At 36.1% G+C, this 22,044-nt stretch overlaps 1 protein-coding gene across 1 annotated transcript in view; it reads left to right on the top strand.

The window, feature by feature from the left end:
- The window catches only part of MSRB3 (methionine sulfoxide reductase B3), a gene marked incomplete at its 5' end in the record, with an annotated part of 164,809 nt that overhangs the window by 18,963 nt on the left and 123,802 nt on the right, over nucleotides 1–22,044 (top strand). Inside the window, 1 exon segment of the mRNA XM_082738269.1 lies at nucleotides 12,480–12,606. Within this exon segment, the coding sequence (XP_082594395.1) occupies nucleotides 12,480–12,606 (127 nt within the window).

Below are 22,044 nucleotides of genomic sequence, written 5' to 3'. Positions count from 1 at the left end.
GAGAATGTTCCAGCAGTCTGGAACGCAAAAGTTCCTGCCTTTGGGAAATTTTTCCTGTGGTAGAAGAGATTTAACACAGACTTCAGTTCAAATCCTGACTCCATCATTTACTGACCTTATGACCTCAAACAAATTGTTCTCTGAATCCGAGATTCTGCTGGAACACATAATCCCCAAATCCCAATGGCTTAAAACACTGAAGGTTTATTTCTTGCTTGTATTGCATGTTCATTGTCAGATGGGGGACTCTGCCCCATGTCTTCTTACTCCAGGATCATTGTTAATAGAGCAGCCAACATCTAATTATAGAACATTGCTGGTCACTGTTGGAGAGAGAAGGAAAGTTCTAGAGAGTCTCACAGTAATAATTAAGTACAGTGGCTTAGAAGTGACACACATTATCATTTATGTTCACAACTTATTGCCCAGATCCAATGACATGTGGTCTCACTCAATCACAGGGGCCAGGAAGTGCATTGCTAACTTGCCTGAAAAACAGAGAGCCAGAAATGTTGGGCAAATAGGACTAATCTGTGACATGTAGGAATGCTTCCCTCAGGGTCGATAAGAGGATGGATATATACCCACATGCAAAATCATCTCGTACAGGGGCTCAAAAATGATTATCATTAATAGTAATGTCAAGTAAGATGTATGCATGCAAAATAGTTGAATAATATTTTAAAGTGCCACTAAAGATTTTTTCTTGTAAGCTTCTATTATTACGATGTTTATGAAAGTGCCTGTAAATTAGAACACTGTGCAAAGGCAAGTTGATGTTATGCAGTAGATGTTAGAAGATGCAGCATTAGACGCATCTTCAGGGTTGGATTCAGGGTTGGAGCTAGAGCTTTACATGGTTGAAGTTGTAAGAATAGGTGAAATCTGTAAGAAAGAGATTCAACCATGAGGAATATAGAGGGCACTGAAGAGATACGTCGGGAGCAAAATCTGTTTGAAAATCAGAAGCAAATACAATGTGAGATAGAGAAGTAATTTCCAGAATGGAGGAGGAAAATGATGCTGTGTAGTATCATAGAAATAGTCAAATGGAGAATGTTTTCTTTTTTTTTTTTTTATAATTTTTTAAAAAATTTATTTGACAGAGATCACAAGTAGGCAGAGAGGCAGGCAGAGAGAGAGGGGAGGCAGGCTCCCTGCTGAGCAGAGAGCCCAGTGTTGGGGGCTCGACCCCAGGACCCTGGGATCATGACCTGAGCTGAAGGCAGAGGCTTAACCCACTGAGCCACCCAGGCACCCCGAGAATGTTTTCAATAAAGAAGGTCAACTATATAAAATGTCATGGGGCAACAATGACGTTCAGTTCTGCAAATTCCATGGGTGAGTATTAACAAATAACCAGTAGAGAATGTTACTTAAGAGAGGAATAATAGTATTAATTTAGAGGTGACTGTGTGCCACGTTCTCCTGTAGTAGCAGGCTTGCAAGGAAGCTGTTCCATGTTTACAGCTGAGATTTTCAAAGCTCAGAGCAAAACTTCACATGAAACCTAACTAGTCAGTGAGAAAGTTTGGATTTGAACTCATGTACTAGAAAAGCAAAACAAAACTGTACTGTGTAAACACAACAAAATGGAACAGTCATACTGAAAAATTCTGAAGGCATTTTTTGTGGTAATCAAAAATGATTTATGTGGGTTTTGCTTTCTTGTTGTCGGCACTTTTTAAATATTAAGAAAGACTGTTTAGATGAAACACATATATAATGTAGAGGCTATGAGCTGTGAAATCAATGTACATTTTAGAAGAAAAAGATTTGTGTTTTATATTGGAGATAGAGGTCATAAAATATTACTGTGAGAATGAACAAATCCTTGTATTTATTTATTTATTTAAAGATTTTATTTATTTATTTGAAAGAGAGAGACACACACACACAGTTAGAGAGAGAACACAAGCATGGGGAGTTGGAGAGGGAGAAGCAGGCTTCCTACCAAGCAGGAAGCCAGAGGCGGGGCTCCATCCCAGGACCCTAGGATCATGACCTGAGCCAAAGGCAGACACTTAACAATTGAGCCACCCAGGCGCCCCAAATCCCTGTATTTAACTAGGTGCTTTTCAAAACAGGAATTCTGAAAAAAAATAGCATTTAGTAAAGTTACAATTAGCATCAGAAGGTGGACTTTTGTCCATAATTCTATTTTAACTATACTGTTGGTATACCCTAATTGACACAGTGTAACTTTTGCATTGTCAGTATTAGGTGCAATTCTTTATGTCCTTTTCTTACTTTTTATGTGAATTGAATAATAGAGAAAATATAGATGCTACAGTTTGTAGACAAGAGGGATTTTAGCCTACTATTTTCTCCAGTTGGCTGTATGACCTTTGGTAAGTCTCTTTATCTCTGTTTTGCTGTTTACAAAATAAGAGGTTTGGATCAGTTCATTGTTTCTCCCACTTTTTTTTCCACTGAGATATACATGATGGGTGATATTTCATAAACAACATACTCACAGTCATACGGCAGACTGTGATTATAGACTTGAGGAACAGATGGTCTAGGCTGCACTTTCCTGGTGTGAGTTTTTTTTTTTTTTTTTAATTTATTTTTTAAAGATTTTATTTATTTATTTGACAGAGAGAAATCACAAGTAGATGGAGAGGCAAGCAGAGAGAGAGAGAGGGAACAGGCTCCCTGCTGAGCAGAGAGCCCGACACGGGACTCAATCCCAGGACCCTGAGATCATGACCTGAGCCGAAGGCAGCAGCTCAACCCACTGAACTACCCAGGCGCCCCTCCTGGTGTGAGTTCTAACTCCACTCTTCTCTCTCCCACTCAAGAATTCATGTCAGAAAACAAAATGAGGGTGACATTGTTAAAGAGATAACTCTAAATACATCCTAGTTGCTTTCTTAAAAAACATTATTTTCATACTTTGATATCTAAAGTTTTAATTTTTAATAAATTATGTGTGAAACACCTCATAAATAATATTTTACTTGTGGTGGGTGATGACTTCATATTCAAAAATTGATGTATTAGGTGTTCTCCAAAGATTTTTTTTCCAGTTCTAAATCTATTTAATGATACAATTCTGTTACCCTCAAGCATTTCCAAAAGGTCTAATTCTTTGGCAGGCTTTTATTAGTAGAAATCACATGAATTAATAATGCCATGTATATGATATAGGTTGAAAAATGTTGAATTTATCAACAAGTTAATTTTCCTTTTCTAGATAGCAGTAATTCAAAATTTGTTTTCTTTTCCCTTAGTAGGACATAGACTTTTGTGTATTTCAAAGATTGGTGCTGAGAAAATTGGGTTGTAGCACTTAATCATTACTTTCAGAAATCCGTCATGACTATCCTCTTCCCTTTGATAAAATAGTTTAAAATTTTGCATTTGTCCACAGACTAGAAGAAATAGAAAATGTACTAATTATCTCGAGAAGTAGTAAGAAATCTAAAGAGACTACTGATACTATTTTCTAACCATTTGTTGTTTCTTAAACATTATAGGATGAATTATACATGTATTTCTCTGTTCATGTTCATATATTCCACAAATATTTATTGACTATTTACTGTGCTGTTGCCCAGCAATGTGCCAGACTAGCAGTTCTTAAAGTGTAGACTGATGACCCTTGGAGTCTCTGAGACCCATTTAAGGGAATCACAAAGTGAAAACTGTTTTAATACTAAGATGTTTTTTCATTGTGTTGACATTTGCAGTGATGTTGGAAAAGCAAAAGTGGGTAACACTGCTGGTGTCTTTATTAGTAGTCATTCTATTCTTTATTAACATACACATGGAGGGAAAAGCCATTTTCACAGAAGAATGTCCTTGATGAAGTAGTAACATTTATATTAATTTAATTAAATCTTGACCTTGAGTAGATATCTTTGTAACATTGTGTGTGAAGTAAGGGAAATACACTTTTATAAAGGGCTTCTACATACCAAAGAACAGTGGTTGTCTCCAGGCAAAGCGCTTGTGCAGTTGTTTGAAACACAATTTTACTTGACGGAATGACCAATAGACAAACTGTGGTTGTTTATACTTGGATATTTGGTATGCATTTTCTTAATGAATGAAGTGATTCTTTCACTTTAAGGAAAACAGTTGTCAATATTAGTTGGCAATGGTAAATTCGAGCTTGCAAGGTAAAAAATAAAATTTTGGAAAACTTATGTTTACCTCTGTGAGCTTGTTTGACAGCTTCTCAGTACTTAAAGACTCTTCTGGTGAAATCAATGGTGATATTAATGAATATGACTTTTTCTATTGATAATGAAATGTGTCAACTTATGAAAGATCTGCGTCACCCAGTAAACCAACATTTTTAAAGTGAACATTGCATGATGTTACAAAATCATGCGGTCAGAGGATCCTTTCAAAATGCAAGATACAAAAAGAAATGAAATCTTGGCATTTGCGACGATGTGGATGGAACTAGAGGGTATTACGCTGAGTGAAATAAGTCAGTCAGAGAAAGACAAGTATCATATGATCTCCCTGATATGAGGAAGTTGAGAAGCAAAGTGGGGGGTTTGGGGGTTAGGGAAGGAAAAAATGAAACAAGGTGGGTTTGGGAGGGAGACAAACCATAAGAGACTCTTAATTTCACAAAACAAACTGAGGGTTGTCGGGGAGGGAGGGGAGAGAGAGGGTGGTTGGGTTATGGACATTGGGGAAGGTATGTGTTATGGTAAGTGCTGTGAAGTGTGTAAACCTGGCAATTCACAGACCTGTACCCCTGGGGCTAATAATATATGTTAACAAAAAATTAAAAACAAAAACAAAATGCAAGATAGAGCATTAAGTTTTAATGTAATTGTATGAAACCTTTATTGATAATAGTTTCAGACTATCATTTGTCTAATTTTGATGTAGTATCAAAGAAAAATATCTACAGTTCTCTAAAAAACTTACTAAAATATTCCTCTCTTTTCTAACAACATACCTGAGGCAAGATTTTATTCGTATATATAGTTAAACCAAAAAAACACATCACAACAGATTGAATGCAGAAGTAGACATGAGAATTAAGTTGTTTTTTGTTAAGCCAACTATAAAAGAGATTTGCAAAAATAAAAATTCATGGTTTGGATAATGCAGTTATTTTTCACTAAAAATGACACTTAAAATATATTTTTTAATTGTTTTTTTAATGGAATAAGCAAATATTTTTTTAATTTTTTATTATTTTTAAAAAAGATTTATTTATTTATTTATTTATTTATTTAACAGACAGAGATCACAAGTAGGCAGAGAGAGAGAGAGGAGAAATCAGGCTGCCCACGGAGCAGAGAGCCCAATGCAGGGCTTGATCCCAGGACCCTGAGATCATGACCTGAGCCGAAGGCAGAGGCTTTAACCCACTGAGCCACCTAGGCGCCCCAGCAAATATTTTTTTAAAATTACTCAGTTTTAATTTTCAATATAGTAAATATTGATAGGTATAACCATATAAACAAAAGACCTCTTGAGTTCTTGATAGTTTTTAGGAGTATGAAGAGATCTTGAGATCAAAAGTTAAAAAATGGCTAACCCCAGATATATAGCTATATAGATATATAGATTTTTTTTTTTTAATTTCTTTAAGCAGCTTGTTTTGGTTCCCAACACCCCCATATTCCTGTCACTCCCTCCCCCAAAGTTGGAAGACAGGTATGCTCACCACTATACCACCAACGCCCTCCCCCAAAGTTGGAAGCAATATTTCTTTCCCTGGGGGCACCTGGGTGGCTCAGTGGATTAAAGCCTCTGCCTTTGGCTCAGGTCATGATCCCAGGATCCTGGGATCGAGCTGCACATCGGGCTCTCTGCTCAGCAGGGAGCCTGCTTCCACCTCTCTCTCTGCCTGCCTCTCTGCCTACTTGTGATCTCTGTCTGTCAAATAAATAAATAAGATATTTAAAAATACATATATATTTCTTTCCCTGAAATTCCATGTATTTTATTTCTACCCCTGTTAAGGTATTTAAGGCATGTGTTATGTTTCCATCTAGGCTAGTACATTTTTTGAGAGTGCAGACTGTATCTTACATCTCTGCATATTCATTTCCTCTTAACACATTGTTTTCCATAGGAACTTCTGCACATGAACTGAGTATCTTTTATAAATTCCTTAACTTAAAAGTATGATCTCTAGGGCGCCTGGGCGGCTCAGTGGGTTAAGCCGCTGCCTTCGGCTCAGGTCATGATCTCAGAGTCCTGGGATCGAGTCCCACATCGGGCTCCCTGCTGAGCAGAGAGCCTGTTTCCCTCTCTCGCTCTCTGCCAGCCCCTCTACCTACCTGTGCTCTCTATCTGTCAAATAAATAAATAAAATCTTTAAAAAAAAAATCAGCTAACTACTCCCTATGTTTAAAAAAAAAAAAAAAAAAGTATGATCTCTAAATGGTTTGGAAGATTGGTTTAGAATTCTGAGTAACCAGAATTCTGGCTGTTTCTTACAACAAATACAAACAGATCTTTGCTTAACAAAAGGGATGCCCAGTTCTAGCTAATGGCCTGTTGGTTGGAAGAAGTAAATGATTGATTGAACAATTCATTCCACCAACATTAGCTGAACGTAAATTGTACTAGGCACTGTGTTGATAAGAACAATATTTTTATAGAACTTTGTAGTAGACATTTAGATTAGCAATTCCCAAGTGCTGGCCCATGATGAAGTTTCTTCTTTTCATAATGAAATGAGAAAGACAACAATAATGAAAAATAATTTCCACACGAAACTAAATATATTCTATTCAGAAGATTGTTTTCCTCGTTCTTGGTGTTAACAGTCTTTCATTTCTGATACTATGGTGAGATTAGGGTTTGGAACTTTGTTTTTATTTTGTCCTTCTTCGACAAAATTCAAATTTGTCAGCTCTCTGTTGACCCCAGTGTTTATCGGGGATATTTTACTAGCCTGTGGAAAACAACTGATGTAGACATTCCTTTGGCATTTATTGGAAAGAGACGTTTGACCTTTAGGTTTGACACTTTAAATGCACTAGGACAATCAGCTCGTTTCTTCTGGAGCTGATGAACAACTTTGTGAGTTCTCTGGATTCCCTGTTTATACTATCTTTCTTTGGCAGTTTATTGTTTCACTGCAAGGAAAAAAGTAAAAGGAAATAAAAATAAACTCAAACCAAAAAACCAGCAAACTAATTTTAGCCAACTTTTTGGAGGGCAGTTTGGGAGGGAAAAAGATGAGAAATATATATATATTTTTTAACCAAAATAGAGCATTTGAATTATCTTTGGATCTCAAGTCAGATTGCATTTTCTACTTCCTACCTCTTGATAGGAACTGCTAAGTCCTGTGAAAGAACCACCCAGTTTTAATTCAGATTATCATCTTTAAGCACCATTAGCAGTTGAGACGGCAGAGAAGTCAAGGTGGGAAATGGTGACCCATGGAATGTGTCACGGATGTGGTCATTCTCTCACTCAGTACATCATGGCTGTTGGGCGCCAGGTACTGGGATACAAAGAGGAGAAAGACACCGTCCCTCTGCTTAGGAACTGTATAATCTAGAAGAGGAAGACAGAGACATAAGCAATCAGTGCCCTGAAAATTGTTGGAAGGGATGTGATCACATGCTTGGTCCCTCAGTGGGGACCAGAATGGGAGAGGTTAGGAGTGGCAACAAGGAGAGTAAGGATATGGAATGAAGAGAGATGTGGAGGTTTTTTCTATGGTCAAAATCATTTGAGAGGCACCAGCTGAGACAAGTGAAGCAAGTATTTACTAGAAAGCCTCTTGGATTCTTTTTATTGGGTAACATTTGCACAACGAGTTGACTACAGACTTGTTTGAAAGTGTATCTCCTGGGGCGCCTGGGTGGCTCAGTGGGCTGAGCCGCTGCCTTTGGCTCAGGTCATGATCTCAGGGTCCTGGGATTGAGTCCCCCATCGGGCTCTCTCTGCTTGGCAGGGAGCCTGCTTCCTCTCTCTCTCTCTCTGCCTGCCTCTCCATCTACTTGTGATTTCTCTCTGTCAAATAAACAAATAAAATCTTTAAAAAAAAAAAAAGAAAAGAAAGTATATCTCCTGTTTCCCAGAACAAGGGTTGGGAAACCCTGAAATGTGCATTGGAGAATCATCGAGAAGTTTTAATCAGAAAATTAGACAATTATGTATTCTAATTCTTTTTTTAAAAAAATATTTTATTTATTTATTTGACACAGAGAGAGTAGGAAGAGTGGGAGAGGGAGCAGTAGGCTCCCCACAGAGCAGGGAGCCCGATTTGGGACTCCATCCCAGGATCCTGGATCATGACCTGAGCCAAAGGCAGATGCCTAACCTACTGACCACCGAGGTATAATTCTGTTCTTAATACATAGCGTGTTACTGCTCATTAGGTCTTGTTTAGCCAGGGTTTTAAAACACCAAATTATTTCCAAAATGATGTATTGGATATTCTGGGAAATTAGAAAGATGCATAGGACATGTGTCTGGCATTAGAAACATGGAACATGTTGATTATTTATAAATGTTATTCTGCCATGTAGAATACCAAAGACAATACAAAAGTGAGGAAGTTGGGGACAAACTCAGAGAATTAGAGGTTTTCTGAGTGGTCCTCACTCAGTGCTAATTTCCACAGGATGTTTAATGCTAATTCTTTCCTCAAAGATAACAGCCCTCATGGGGCACCTGGGTGGCTCAGTGGATTGAGCCGCTGCCTTCGGCTCAGGTCATGATCTCAGGGTCCTGGGATCGAGCCCCGCATCGGGCTCTCTGCTCAACAGGGAGCCTGCTTCCCCCTCTGTCTCTGCCTGCCTCTCTGCCTACTTGTGATCTCTCTCTCTGTCAAATAAAATAAATTAAAAAAAAAAAAAAGATAACAGCCCTCAGATGCATGTGCTTCTCTTGCCTCTTTTTGGACTAGATTGTTTCTGGCTGGGGACCTTACCCTGTGGCTCAGGGAGTGTAAGAAGAAGAAAACTGCCAAACTAAAACTTCAGTTTTTTTTGTGGGGGGGGGGGCATGATGGGTGTATGTAGCTATTGGCTTTTTTGGCCTCAAAAGTACTATACTATCAACATACTGAAGCTTTGGTATAGTCAAGGGAAGTCAATACTAGGCATGTTTTGGAGATGTCCTAAAGGTGTGTCCAAGAAGTTGAGAGAAAAATTTTGAAAGTGAAAGAAAAAAGAGGAAGTTGCATCTGGTGGAACAGAGAGAGCAAATGCAGAAATCTGAGAATGTCTCAGACTGTGTTCTTTCCTAACGCCTTACTTGTTTCACTCAGTGTTAAGAGAGAGAATCTTCAAATATTCTTCTTGAATTGACTGAATCCTTATGAAATGTTTATTGTCAGTCACATTATCTAGTAGGGACCCATAGAGTCAGAGGATTTAGAGTGAGCTGGTCCAGCCTAAGCTTTTCCTTGCCAGTTGTGTCATGGTCAAGAGCACTGGTCCTGGAGCTCCGTGGCTTGTGTTCAAACCTGCTAAAACATTTAGTCCAGTTAAGGAAGGGCCCTGGGCCTCAGTGGCTCTAGGATTTTAGTCAAGTTACTTGACCTTCCTATGCCTCAGTCTCTGCATCTAAAAATGGAAAATGATGTGTGCATCTCATAAGACCGCGGGGCTTAAAAGAGCTAATAAACTGAAGTGCTTAGAATAGTGCCTGCCACATGCTAAGGGTTTCATCAACGATTATCCTTAGGAAATCTTTATCTTACCATTTTTGTTAGATTGATAATTTACTGTGGAAATGCATCAAAGAGTAGCAAGCTTTGTGGCTTCAAAAAGAGTCTTTGGAGACTCTAAATAGGATTAGGTGTAAACCGACTGTTAGAAATATCTAATTCATATAATTTTAAAATATAGCAAATATTTGTACTTGTCAATAGCTAATAATAACTAACATTTGCTGAGTATATACTATGTGCAAGGAATTGTTCCAAGTGCTTTTTACCAATTCATTTATTTTGAAGTTGAGGGATCTGAGGCACTGAGGGGGTAAGCAGTTTGTCCAAGGTAATACAACTAGTTAGGGGAGGGCCAACATTCCCACCCAGGACTCACACACATCCAGAGCTCACACACATCCACTGCTCACACATATCCACTGCGATGGCCCGTCTTTTGTCCAAATGTGTTTTGTATTTTAGATCACTTTGTCAAAATGTTTAATTTCATTTATTGCAAACGTATATGGAAAACATTAAAAATTAATTGTGTTAAATCATTTCAGCATAAAGATGTTTCTTTTTCTGTTCTAGAGAGGGTTGCTTTTGGCATCACATGTTAGAACCATATTAATAACTATGATTCTTTTGTTCCATTGATGTATAAGATTATGAGTTGGATTTCATCAAGGTGTCCAGATGCATGTGTCCATTTTTTAGAATGGTTTTTCACTTTACATTTTAATGATGACATATTTTCAGAATAGTGTGTAAGTAATGTCACTTTACAGGCATTTTGCAAAATTTGCTGTTTTTTCTGCTATCATGAGGATTAAGGCCTTAAAAAAAATATGGTACCCTACCCTGTGAAATGTGTGCTCTGTAGGGTTTTAAATTGGAGAACATTGTAATGAATCATGATTTTTGCATTCTTCAGTGTAAAAAGACTAGACTGCCCTAAAAGTTACCGATCATTTTAGTTGCTGCACTTTCTTGGCGTCAACTAAGGTAACACTTTATGGGTTCTCTTTTAAAGAAAATTGGGCAAAACTGATTCACCACTAGATGGAGCCCTGGCTATTTGGGTAGCAATAAATGCAAGAGCCCGGACGTTAAATCACGCAGTCACATCACGCTGGAGGGCTGAGGGCCCCTGGTATTCGAGGCCCTCAGCTTTTAATTGTAGAATGCATCTTTGTTCTTTGCCTGACCTGCAGCGTGACATCACTCCCTTTCTTCCTGTGTGCTGGCTTTGACACAAGCCAGATGGCCGAGGCCATCGGTAGGCGCGCAGGCTGCCTGGTACAGCAGTTGATGAAACAGAATAGGAAGACGTTTTATGGTCAGCTGTGGAGCACAATGAGGCTGCAGCTTTGCTAAGTAATTACATTTATCGTGCACACTTTATTCCTCTCAGAGAAGGTCACAAGGAAAAAAAAATACATTTTTATTTATAGTGTTGTGAGGTATAGACCTTTGATCTTTTATTAGTCAGTAGTCTGCTCCAAAGGAATGCTCTTTTCCCTGCTCTGCAGTCACTCGTGAAAATGACATGTTTATTTATGTTTAATGGTTCTTTTCAGCTGTGCATTGTGATACTTACCTTCCCTCTTCCTCCCTTTTGTCTCCAGTTAGTAACGCAAAAATGTTTTAATTTTGTAGTGAGTTTAGTTTGGAGAAGTCAGAGTTCAGGTATGTTAATACAAGCAGATTTCTGTCAGATACACTCCAGAATGATTTGGTAAAATATATTACTGTTTATTATGTGTTGTTCTTCAAGGATGTCAGAAGAGACCAGGAACAGACTTTTATTCTGGGGGGATGAGGGCCAGGAAATGGATAAGACATTCATTTTACATCCATTTTTGGACATGCAGTAGTTACAGTCACTTATAATGCCAATTTAAAATAAGTTATTAAGAGTTAGTACTAGTCTAGTTTTTTCCATCTTCATTTGAAGTTAATCTTTAGCAATTGAAAGGTTGTACAAAACTTTAAGAAAATCCTGACTGAGCTTTTCTCTGAAGTTTAACACTCATATAATTTTGAGATTCTTCCACATAGATTCATTTCCAAAACCTAAGAAATATTTTTACCCTTTTTAAGGTTAGGTTGTAAATATTATTCACAGAATTGACCTTGAAATTATAAATGATTAAATCAAATGAAAATTCATATTTGCTATGCTTTGCTCAAACTTAACACTTTCTAAAGTGAAGTCTCCTAGTTGTCTGTAGGTTATTTGGTTTTCTATTTAAAAAAGAAAGAAAAGAAAAAGAAACTATAACAAAGGCATCTCTTAATCTTTCAGTATTTTATAATCTTCTCCAGGGAGGAAGATTTACAAATAATTGCTGGAAGGAGGCAGCATGGTGTAAGGAAAGAACAGAGCTTTGCAGTGAGATATAACAGGGTTTTCTAATCCTTTTTCCACTGGTTATTTGCTCTGTGCCCTTGGACCTTTGAGCCTCGATTTCCTCACATATTATTGGGGGATAAAACGTACCTCCTAGGTTTATTGTAAGAATTAAATGATACAATGTGTATATTGGGCCCCAGACAGTTCCTGTCACATGGTACGAGCTCACTCCATAAATGCTAATTCTTTTCAAATGTTTCAAACTTCGTCTCTTTTCTGACCTCTTGCAAAATGTGTTCACAGATTACACTTTTATATTGTGTGTATTTTATTCATAAGATATAAATAAGTCTGGGTTGAAAGTAAGCTCACCATCTGAAAAATAGGCATTTGAAATTTATTATCACTGTGTGTATGGGTTCAGTTCCAGATAAAACCGTAACCATCAATTGTGCAATGAATGTGTTTAACATTTGTGATGTTTTAATTGGTTTTTGTTTTCTTTTTTCTCCTACTCAGCTCTTGCCCCTGTTCTTTGCCTCTCGTTCTGTTGGTGAAGATATCACAGTGATGTCTGCATTCAACCTGCTGCATTTGGTGACAAAGAGCCAGCCAGTAGCCCTGCGAGCCTGTGGGCTTCCCTCAGGTTGCTGCTTCTTGTCCTGTACCTAGTGAGGGCACTAGTCTGGGTGGGTGTTTCTGCTGCAGGAAATGATACACCAGAATGCTTTGCTAAATTCCGTTTTCTTTCACTTGGGCCCTAATTTGAAGACGGAAATTGGTTATAAATCACCACTCTACTTTGAGTAACATTCATTTCCATGATCCTTATAACCCTTGGAAACATTGTCCAGTTTCTTTGCTCAGTCTATAATTGTCACTAATATTTCATGATATCTTCTTGTTCTTTAATGCACACTACACATCTGAAAATCATAACATTCATAAGAGGCTGGCAGTCTTCATAAGAAACTGCCCCAAATCACACAAACAGGATATTCGTCTTGTTCAAGGAGAATGAAAATTCTTTTCATTCCACATGTGGCCATTACTTTGGGAAAGGAAAAATGAAAATGAACAACTTTAGTATAATAAAGTTACTTATTTGTTTTAGTTAAAAAGAAATGATGTTCTCCTTAACAATGATGAAATAACAACAAAATCAGCTTGTGTAAACTGCTTCTTAATTTAGAACCACTATAGTTTTCTAAGCATGTACACCAGTGGAGCATGAAAGTCCAAAATTTCAGTGTGCCTATAGCATAAATTTAATATTTTAATTTTATTATGAAAATCACAATGGCCAGATATTTTTAGTGAAAAAATTTTCAATATTATTTATATTTTCTATTAATGTACATATCTCTATTACTGTCTTGTATAGAGAATTTAATTCCAACTCATTAAACACTCATTGAATATTAACTGTGTGTGCCAGGCATTGTGGGAAGCAGTGAGGATACAGTGATAAACAAGATCGAGCCGATTTCTTTCACTAGCTCAAGGTGGAAATGACATTGTGTGAGGACCTTTGAACCTTATGGTGATAGGACTAAATAAAAGATATTTGTGCCTGGGATGTTAGGGGAACTCAGAGAAAGAACTCACAGAAGCTCTTGGGTTAGGGGCAAAATTTTTGTAAAGGAGGGAAGGTCTCTGAGGTTTAGAGGAGGACTTCACAGAGGATGTAGTTTTTAAGCGGAATCTCAGTCTATGAACATCAGTTAGCCAAAAAATGGAAAGGACAATTCTAGGATATGGAGTAGCATGGGTAAGATGTAAAGGTCTGAAAGAGCAAAGTATGTTCTGTGAGATGCAGGTTATTTCATACGGATAGCTTGGGTGGATGACAGCACGTGCAACAGGTGAGGAAGGAAGGTAGCCAAGTCATGAAACGCCTCATATGATGCTTTAAGAAATTTAAGTCTTGGGGAAGGGATGAAGGGGAAATAACATGACTTGATTTGCATTTTATAGGGATTCTTGATTTAGTATGGTGGAAGGTCAATGTTGGTTCCAGATGTTTCTATGAGATGACTAGGATGGCAACTTGATTTGAAGGGTAGCTAAGGCCTTTTTCTTGAAGCTGTATTTGGGTAGTAAATGTCTGTTTGTTTAAAAATAGATTTTATGGCTATTTATGACAACTTGAGAAGCTCATGAAGCTTAATTCATGACTCTTGCAGTTCTTTTGCCTCCCTGAGCTAGCCATGCCCTTGCAGTGCCCCAGCAGAGAACACCGAAGGAATTTGAGGTGGGAAGGACTCATGAAATGCTGAGTCTAAGCAGTGGCCATAACAGTTGGTTTGGAAAGAAGGGAGATGGGAGCACCTGGGTTGCTCAGTGAGTTAAGCACCCAACTCTCGATTTTAGATCAGGGCATGATCTCAGGTTCTTGAGAATGAGCCCCTTGTTGGGCTCCATGCTGGGTGTGGAGTCCACTTGGGATTCTCTCTTTCCCTCTCCCTGTGCCTCTCCCCTGCTCTCTCTCTCTCTCAAAAAACGAAAAACAAAAACAAAACAAAACAAAAAACCCAAACTAAACCAAACAAAAAGAGGGGAGATGATTTGAGAGATTTTTAGGTTGTAGAACTGATAAGGTTTACCTGCTGAATTGTATATGAGCTTGAGGGAGAACATCAATCAATGTAGTCTCTGTGTCATGTGGAACTTTTTCCCAAGTATATACTATATATGACAGTGGGAGTATGAAAGTTATTTAGTTTATACATAATTACCATGTTTTCCACTGAAAAAATCCCCAAAGTGTAAGAACACCAGTAGTGTTCTGTAACATGAGTTACAGAGGAGCCTAAATATTTGTGGTGACAACTTATTAATAAATAAACTAATTAATGGTATATTCCTCAAGATATTAGAATCATGAAATTGAAGGATTTCATAATGAAATTGTTTAATTGAGCTATAAGTATCTTTAAATTTTGATATCAAAATGATTCAAAGATACATTCAACAAACCTGATAATTCCTAAGCAATAACCATTACCACATGGTGCTTAAGCACACAAATTCTGGGATTTGACAGAATTTGAAGTCTGGTTTTGCTACTTAACTAGCTGTGTACCTTGGCTTCCTTGTTTGTAAGATGGGAGTTCATAATAGCACTCACCTGAAAGGTAGCTGTGGGGGTGAAATAGATTAGGATGTGAAAAGTGCATAGAACCATGGCAAGGATTTAGCAAGTCACCATATGTAACTATCACTGAGTTCACTATAGATTTCTTTCTTTTCTTTTCTTTCTTCCTTTCTTTCTCTTTCTTTCTTTCTTTCTTTCTTTCTTTCTTTCTTTCTTTCTTTCTTTCTTTCTTTTCTTCTATCTATCATCTTTGTATTTTGTAGTACAATAGACTTTTGAGAACATATAAATATGTCCTTTCATTTAACTATTTTCACTTTAATAAGAACCATAAATGCACTTTCTGATTGAGAAATAATCCTCTCAATCTGTTGTTTTTATCTCTTTCTTTTACTTATACATCTTGCCTAACCAGAATTCAAGTCCTATAAATATATATGTTTCTTTTATTCTTACTATCCAGTACTGATGGAAGCCAAAGTATCTTTCTGGCTTGCAGATCCATTTTAGTTTGATAGATGAATTGGCTAGAATAGTATTCCATAATGCCTTAGTCATTCAAGCACCACTTTTTAAAGCATTTTGAAAGTCAGTCTTTCTAGCATTTATGTACTTGACGATTTAAATATTAGTAAAATCATTACCATCCATTTCTCTAACAGAATTGTATTCTTAGAAATACAGGAATGTTGAAGAAATTAAGTTCAACAGGAATGAAGCAAACTATATTTTGAAAAATAAAAGTGAATTAAAGTGGGAATGTTAGTTCCTATTACTTTGTATAAGTAGGGAGGGAAGAGGTCAAAATTGGAGATATAGGAAATTAAGGTGAAAGTCTGGAGTTTTGCTTTAATTTATTGTTCCCTGGTCAAAATGCATTACAACAAAAATCTCTTTATTTTTTTTTTAAAGATTTTGTTTATTTATTTTATAGACAGAGATCAGAAGTAGGCGGAGAGGCAGGCAGAGAGAGAGGGGGAAGCAGGCTCCAAGCTGAGCAGAGAGCCCGATGCGGGGCTCGATCCCAGGACCCTGAGATCACGACCTGAGCCGAAGGCAGAGGCTTAAACCACTGAGCCACCCAAGCGCCCCAACAAAAATCTCTTTAAATCAAAAAGATTTCTGCTCCCTTAGCCAATACCCTTCTAATTTCCGATATTATTCAATATGAAATAATTCCAGAACCAAAAAATAATTGGGACAGACTCTTAAAATTGATTATAACTGGATTAATCTGAATGGAGGCCATATCCTAAAAGGGTGACCTATCATTTTTCAGCTTTGACTTCCTTTGCTTCTTATTTTTTAATAAAGCATAATCTTAATTTAGAGCTTATTAAGTGTATCTGAGTTATGGTTCACTCATGTTTGTAATTAAAGGTAATTTCTTTCTCAGATTTTTTTCTTAATTTCCTATAACAGTTTCATTTTGCATAAAAGAGCACTGGGATAGGAGTCAGAAAACTCCTAACCACAGCCCTATCACTACCTTGTATACCATGAACATATAAACCTCTTCTGATCTCAGTATCTTTATCTTTAAAACAAAGAATTCAAATTAAATCATCTATTCAGTTCTGTGATTTTATTAACTGTTGTTTTTACTTTTGGCCCTGGCTTAATCAAATCTAGAGGCTCAGTGCTAATTAATGGCTGGGAATTTATTTTTAAAAAAATCTCCTAGGTTATGGTGGGAGGACAGAAATCTTTTCCACATTTGAACATTAGAATTACTTACCACTATATCAAGACTGAAGCATTATCTGAGGAGGGATTAGGAAGCACAATTTTCTACATAGTTTCAGTGCCTGATAAAAATTAAGTCTAATTGTAGCTTAGGCTAGATAGCCTGGTAGCTTTCAGCCAAGTGAGAGTGTTTGTCTAAATAGTACTAATTGCAGTGATAAATTATACTTTTCTCTAACATTGTACATGTAACATGTGGTTGTTACTGTACTTCATTGGCGTTTTTAACAGGCACATGGCTGTGATGTAGTTTGTAAAGATATCATAATATCCTAATGTAGAAATGAGAAGTTTTAAAGAGAGATATTTTGCAAATGGTGTTTGCAAGTCATAGAATATCATCTGTATAACTAGAACTCTCCAGAGCTTAGCACAATGCCTGGTACTTGATAAATATTTGTTAAATGAATGAATAAACCTTTGGAAAGTTTACATGTAGGTGAAGTGATAGCTGTAACAGATAGTACACATTTATTTGAGACTCTTTTACATGGGAAGATTAAAAGCAAAGTTCGTAGTTTTGCTGCCTTTTGAATATGTTATGAAAAACGATTTCTCTTTTCTCACTTTGTTGCATTTAATATAGTTGATATGGTAGGTATAAAACACATTGTAGCTAAACAAAGAGCAAAAAAGCGGTAACATGGATTCATTGTGTATTATCCAGACTTGCTTTTACTTTTCTCACAGTCTGAATTTTAGTGGTAGATAAACTGTTTGAGGAAGGGAATAGGAACATATTATGCTTATTTTGAGAATTAAGAATTCCAGCTCTTTTGATCACTTTTCTCTGGAGCAAGTTAATGTCATTTGCTATGCTTTAAATTTTCCATTTGTAAAGAGGAGCTACAGCAGACATGCACCAAAGCAACATGCATAAGTAAGAATAACTACTATCCAAGTTGAAGCTGGGAACAGTTCATTTACGGCATCTGATGGTATGTTTTTATACTTAAAAAAAAAAAAAAGGATTGAGGTCATCAGTGTGCTTGCTGTTCATCTACTACATAGATTGGCTTTCTATGCCAGTTTTATTTTTTAACCTTTTAGGGTTATGAAAAGATGAATCATCTCCATGATTCTTTGATCAATGTTATGATTCTCCTCCCCCAGAAAGTACATTTGTGAACATACACAAAATTTTTCATATAATTTCATTTTTTTCTGTTAAATTATATTCCGAAACCCTTAAGAGAGGGCCCTTTGACCACAGGTTCAGAACCTGTGTTCTAAACAATACACATGATACTAACATTAAAAACTCATTAGAATATAGTATATCTGATTTCTTTATTGATACCACCAATAGAATTCTCTCCTGCATGTTTAGATTAATGCCCGCCATTGTTCAGTTACACCATTGTCTTACATGCTCATCTTACCTACCTTCTTTGATTATATTAAAAATACTTTGGGGAGATTTTTTAAAAAGAAACAGATAATATTTAAAAAATAGACCTACAAATTTCAACTCACATAATTCACAAAATGATCTACGACTAATTGAATTGTACCGACTTTTTCCGGTAGATGGCACTAGATTTACATTCTTTTGCAGCATGCAAGAGTACTGCTATCACAAGCACATAGGTGCATTGTGAAAACGTAAACAAAAGTACGTAAAGAATATCCAGTTAAGAACATATGGATTTACCAGCCACAAGTTTTTCTGCTTATATTTTGTTCAAACAATATTTGTAGAGTGCAAAACCTTTTTCCATTTTCAATAGGATTCCAAGTCCCTTAGGCTTGGACATCTCATCGAAATTGTCTTTCATGTATAGACTTTCTATAAACTAAAACAAGTTTTCATAAATTAGCTTATCTTAAATCCAAATAGCTGATTTAACAGTAATTTATAGCATTATATGCAACTAAATTTTCTTCAGCAGACCACCCAAGAAAGAAAGAAAATTTCACATTTTGTTTTGCTATGTTTTGACTTTTTATAGAATCTTGAAAATGTTATTGGTTTAACATGTTGATTGTTAAGCATGAATTAAAATATTTTTGGAAACTAAGAAAAATTATATTTAAAATGTTGATTAATGAGTACTCTGATGCAGCTATATTTTTTCTAAAACAAATTGTTTTAGTAGCTCTATGATATAATAAAGTTTTAATGTTAATGTTGAAAATTTGCTGTATGACATCTAATTACAATATGAATTTTAAAAACTATTTGTGCACAAAGCTAAATTACTGTAGCACAATATGTATGGATAAGATGTTGGGCATATGGTTTGTTAAATGTGGATTTTGTTAATTTTTTATTAAATATGGAATAAATTCTTCATATATACATTAATGGTTATAAAATATGTAGCAATATCTAATAGCAAGGGAGATAAAAATGGGCATGAACAAAAGATAAAAAAAATTTTAGGGGCGCCTGGGTGGCTCAGTGGATTAAGCCGCTGCCTTCGGCTCAGGTCATGATCTCAGGGTCCTGGGATCGGGTCCCGCATCGAGCTCTCTGCTCAGCAGGGAGCTTGCTTCCCTCTCTCTCTCTCTCTGGCTGCCTCTCTGTCTACTTGTGATTTCTCTCTGTCAAATAAATAAATCTTTAATAAAAAAAAAAAAAAAAAAAAAATTTTAGGTTGAGAAACTCACTGGTTGACTAATTAACAGTGACTGTAAAGAATATAAAACGTGTTGATGAGTTCTGAAAACAAATGATAATTCTGCAGGGTTAGATTATCTAGACAATATGGACTCTTGGGAATCTTATATATAAGATTATATATATCTTATATATAATGATCTTATTAGATAAGATTAGATAATGATCTAATGATATTAGATTAGATAATGATCTTATTAGATAAGATCTTATTAGATGTTTATCTAACTAAACATGCTCACAAGAATGTTACCTGTCAGATTGTATAGAAGGGTTTATGCAAACAAGCCGGAACCATGTTTCGCTCTCAACAACAAACATGTTTAGTGAAGAAATGAGGCCTTTTTGGCAGTTCACAAAGACTCACTAATATTGAGGCTAGATACTCGATGAACTGTCATTGTCAGTCTTTTCCAATTTGTAGATTCATCCGAATATTTTGTTTAGAGGTTAAATTTCTCATCACTGCTTTTGCTAGATACATTTTAATTTAAAATACTTTAAAAAAGTATTTATTGAGATGCAGTGGCAAATTATTTCTAATTTCTGTGCATTTGCATTTAAAATCAACCATTTATTTAAAAATTTAAAATTTCCATTCATTTATTTCAATTCCCTATTTTTTTTCTTTTTTTACATTTAGTATACTTGTATTTGTATTAGCCACTTAAAAATGTATGTTATAAAAAATATACCAAGGAAGGACAAAGATGTTATTTAGGTGATTTGTAAGAGCTATACATTTAGAGAATTTAAATTTATCCAACTACTATGATAACCATTTCCTTCAACACTAGATATATTTATTATATCCAGCCATATAATTGCAAGCAAAGAATGGAGGGCTAATTTAAATCATTAGATTATTTTAATTTTAAGTAAGCAAAGAAAATCCAAAATTCTATAGCTATAGTTTTTAAGATTTTGTTTTGTTGTAGAAGTGCATTTTGGCTCACGGAATGAGACAGCTGTTCATACTATATTCCATTTTGATTAATATTTTAATAGTTCTTGTTCAAATTTTAGATAACATTGTAAGTTTCAGATCTTGCTGTCCTATTACTAGTATTGATGAAGAAACAGATTGGAAGCTTAGTCTGTATTTACTAGCTTGTTTCTACTACCAACTTGCTTTCTGGCCCCATTAATCTGCTTTATGCCTTTTATTCCTGCTTTCATCTGTAAGCTGGGAATGACTTAACAATCTTTTCAAATCTTTCACGATTAGATATGACCTTCAGGTATTAACATTATCTTACATTTCCCATGTATTATGTGCCACTTTAATCTCTGGCTCTACAGGAAAATAAGCTGGAAAAATTAAAAAAGGAGGGGTGGGACATTAAATATGTCCAGGAAAGGTGATGGGTTTGATTGGCCAAAATCTATTTCTAATGTAGGAAAATCCTTGGTTCCTTCAGAGGAAGCTCCGGAAAGGCAGAAATTTTTTTGCCTCTTTAGTTCACTACTATAACTCTGCAACTAGAATTGTATCTTGTCATTTAATAGGTGTTTGATAAATATTTGTGGAATGAATGAAGTAGCATTCGCTTATGTATCAAAACAATGTCACATTGTAAATAATCTGACCTCTGTTTTTGAGAAATGTATATCCTGGTGAGAAAGATGGCCACTTTGGGTCCAGGTTTTGTTATCTATAGGGTGAAGGAAGTTATATACTTAATGGTTTTATGATTCTACATAAACACTTCCTCCTTTGCTTTCCCTCCTATGGAGGGAGTAAGAGAAGTGAGAAGCACTCTGCTTCTTTCTGAACAGAATGGCTGACTGGCTTCTTGGAATAGGATCTGAAGCAATGACAGATATTGAAGGAATGTGTAGATGTAATTAGCAGGAAGTCGTAGGGGTGGGGATGGCGACATGGGGGTGGGAATGGACTGTGAACACATGGGTTAGTAAAAGATGGGCATGTTAAAGCACAACAAAGCAGGAGTTCAAGAAAGAAATGTAATGAATGAATAAATTAAAGTAGGAACACTGCAGACAAGAGAGCCTGGCTCTCATTAACCAGGTGTGTGACCACGTCAAGTAACTTTGTTAGGACCTGGTTTCCTCACGAGAGGTTTGGACTAGAAGGTCCTCACTTCCCAAATTATAACTTGAGGTACACTAATGAATACCCTGTAAAAGTGATCCTATTGTCAGATTGGGAAACTGCATGCTATCATATTTTATAACTTCTGTTTTTACAGTTTATCATCTTGATAATGAGGATGCAGTTTAACCAACCATGTGAGAAAATATTATGTCATTACAACTCTTGTTTACTCTTGTAGTAGAGCGTAAAGTAATGGTGTGCTGAAATACCACATATTTAATAATGCACATCAGTATTAAGAAAAATCTCTGAGAAGATCTTCATTAAAAAGCCCATGTAACCTTGATTTTTCCAATATAGTTTGACTATGGAAATTTATTCTCACCAACCCTCTACCCACCCACCCACCCCAACCTCCTTGTAAGAACAACCTATTAACATTTTTTTTTTTTTTTTTGGAGCCAGTGTGTTACAGATTACATTTTGGGAAGTGCTGGATTAGGTAATCTCTTGGTCTTAAATCCAAAGATTTAATGGATTATTAGCATGTAACAGAAGA

The sequence above is a fragment of the Mustela nivalis genome (genome assembly GCF_964662115.1).
Source record: "Mustela nivalis genome assembly, chromosome: 7".
In the NCBI taxonomy this organism is placed as follows: Eukaryota; Metazoa; Chordata; class Mammalia; order Carnivora; family Mustelidae; genus Mustela; species Mustela nivalis.
This window is presented reverse-complemented; position numbering and strand designations above follow the sequence as displayed.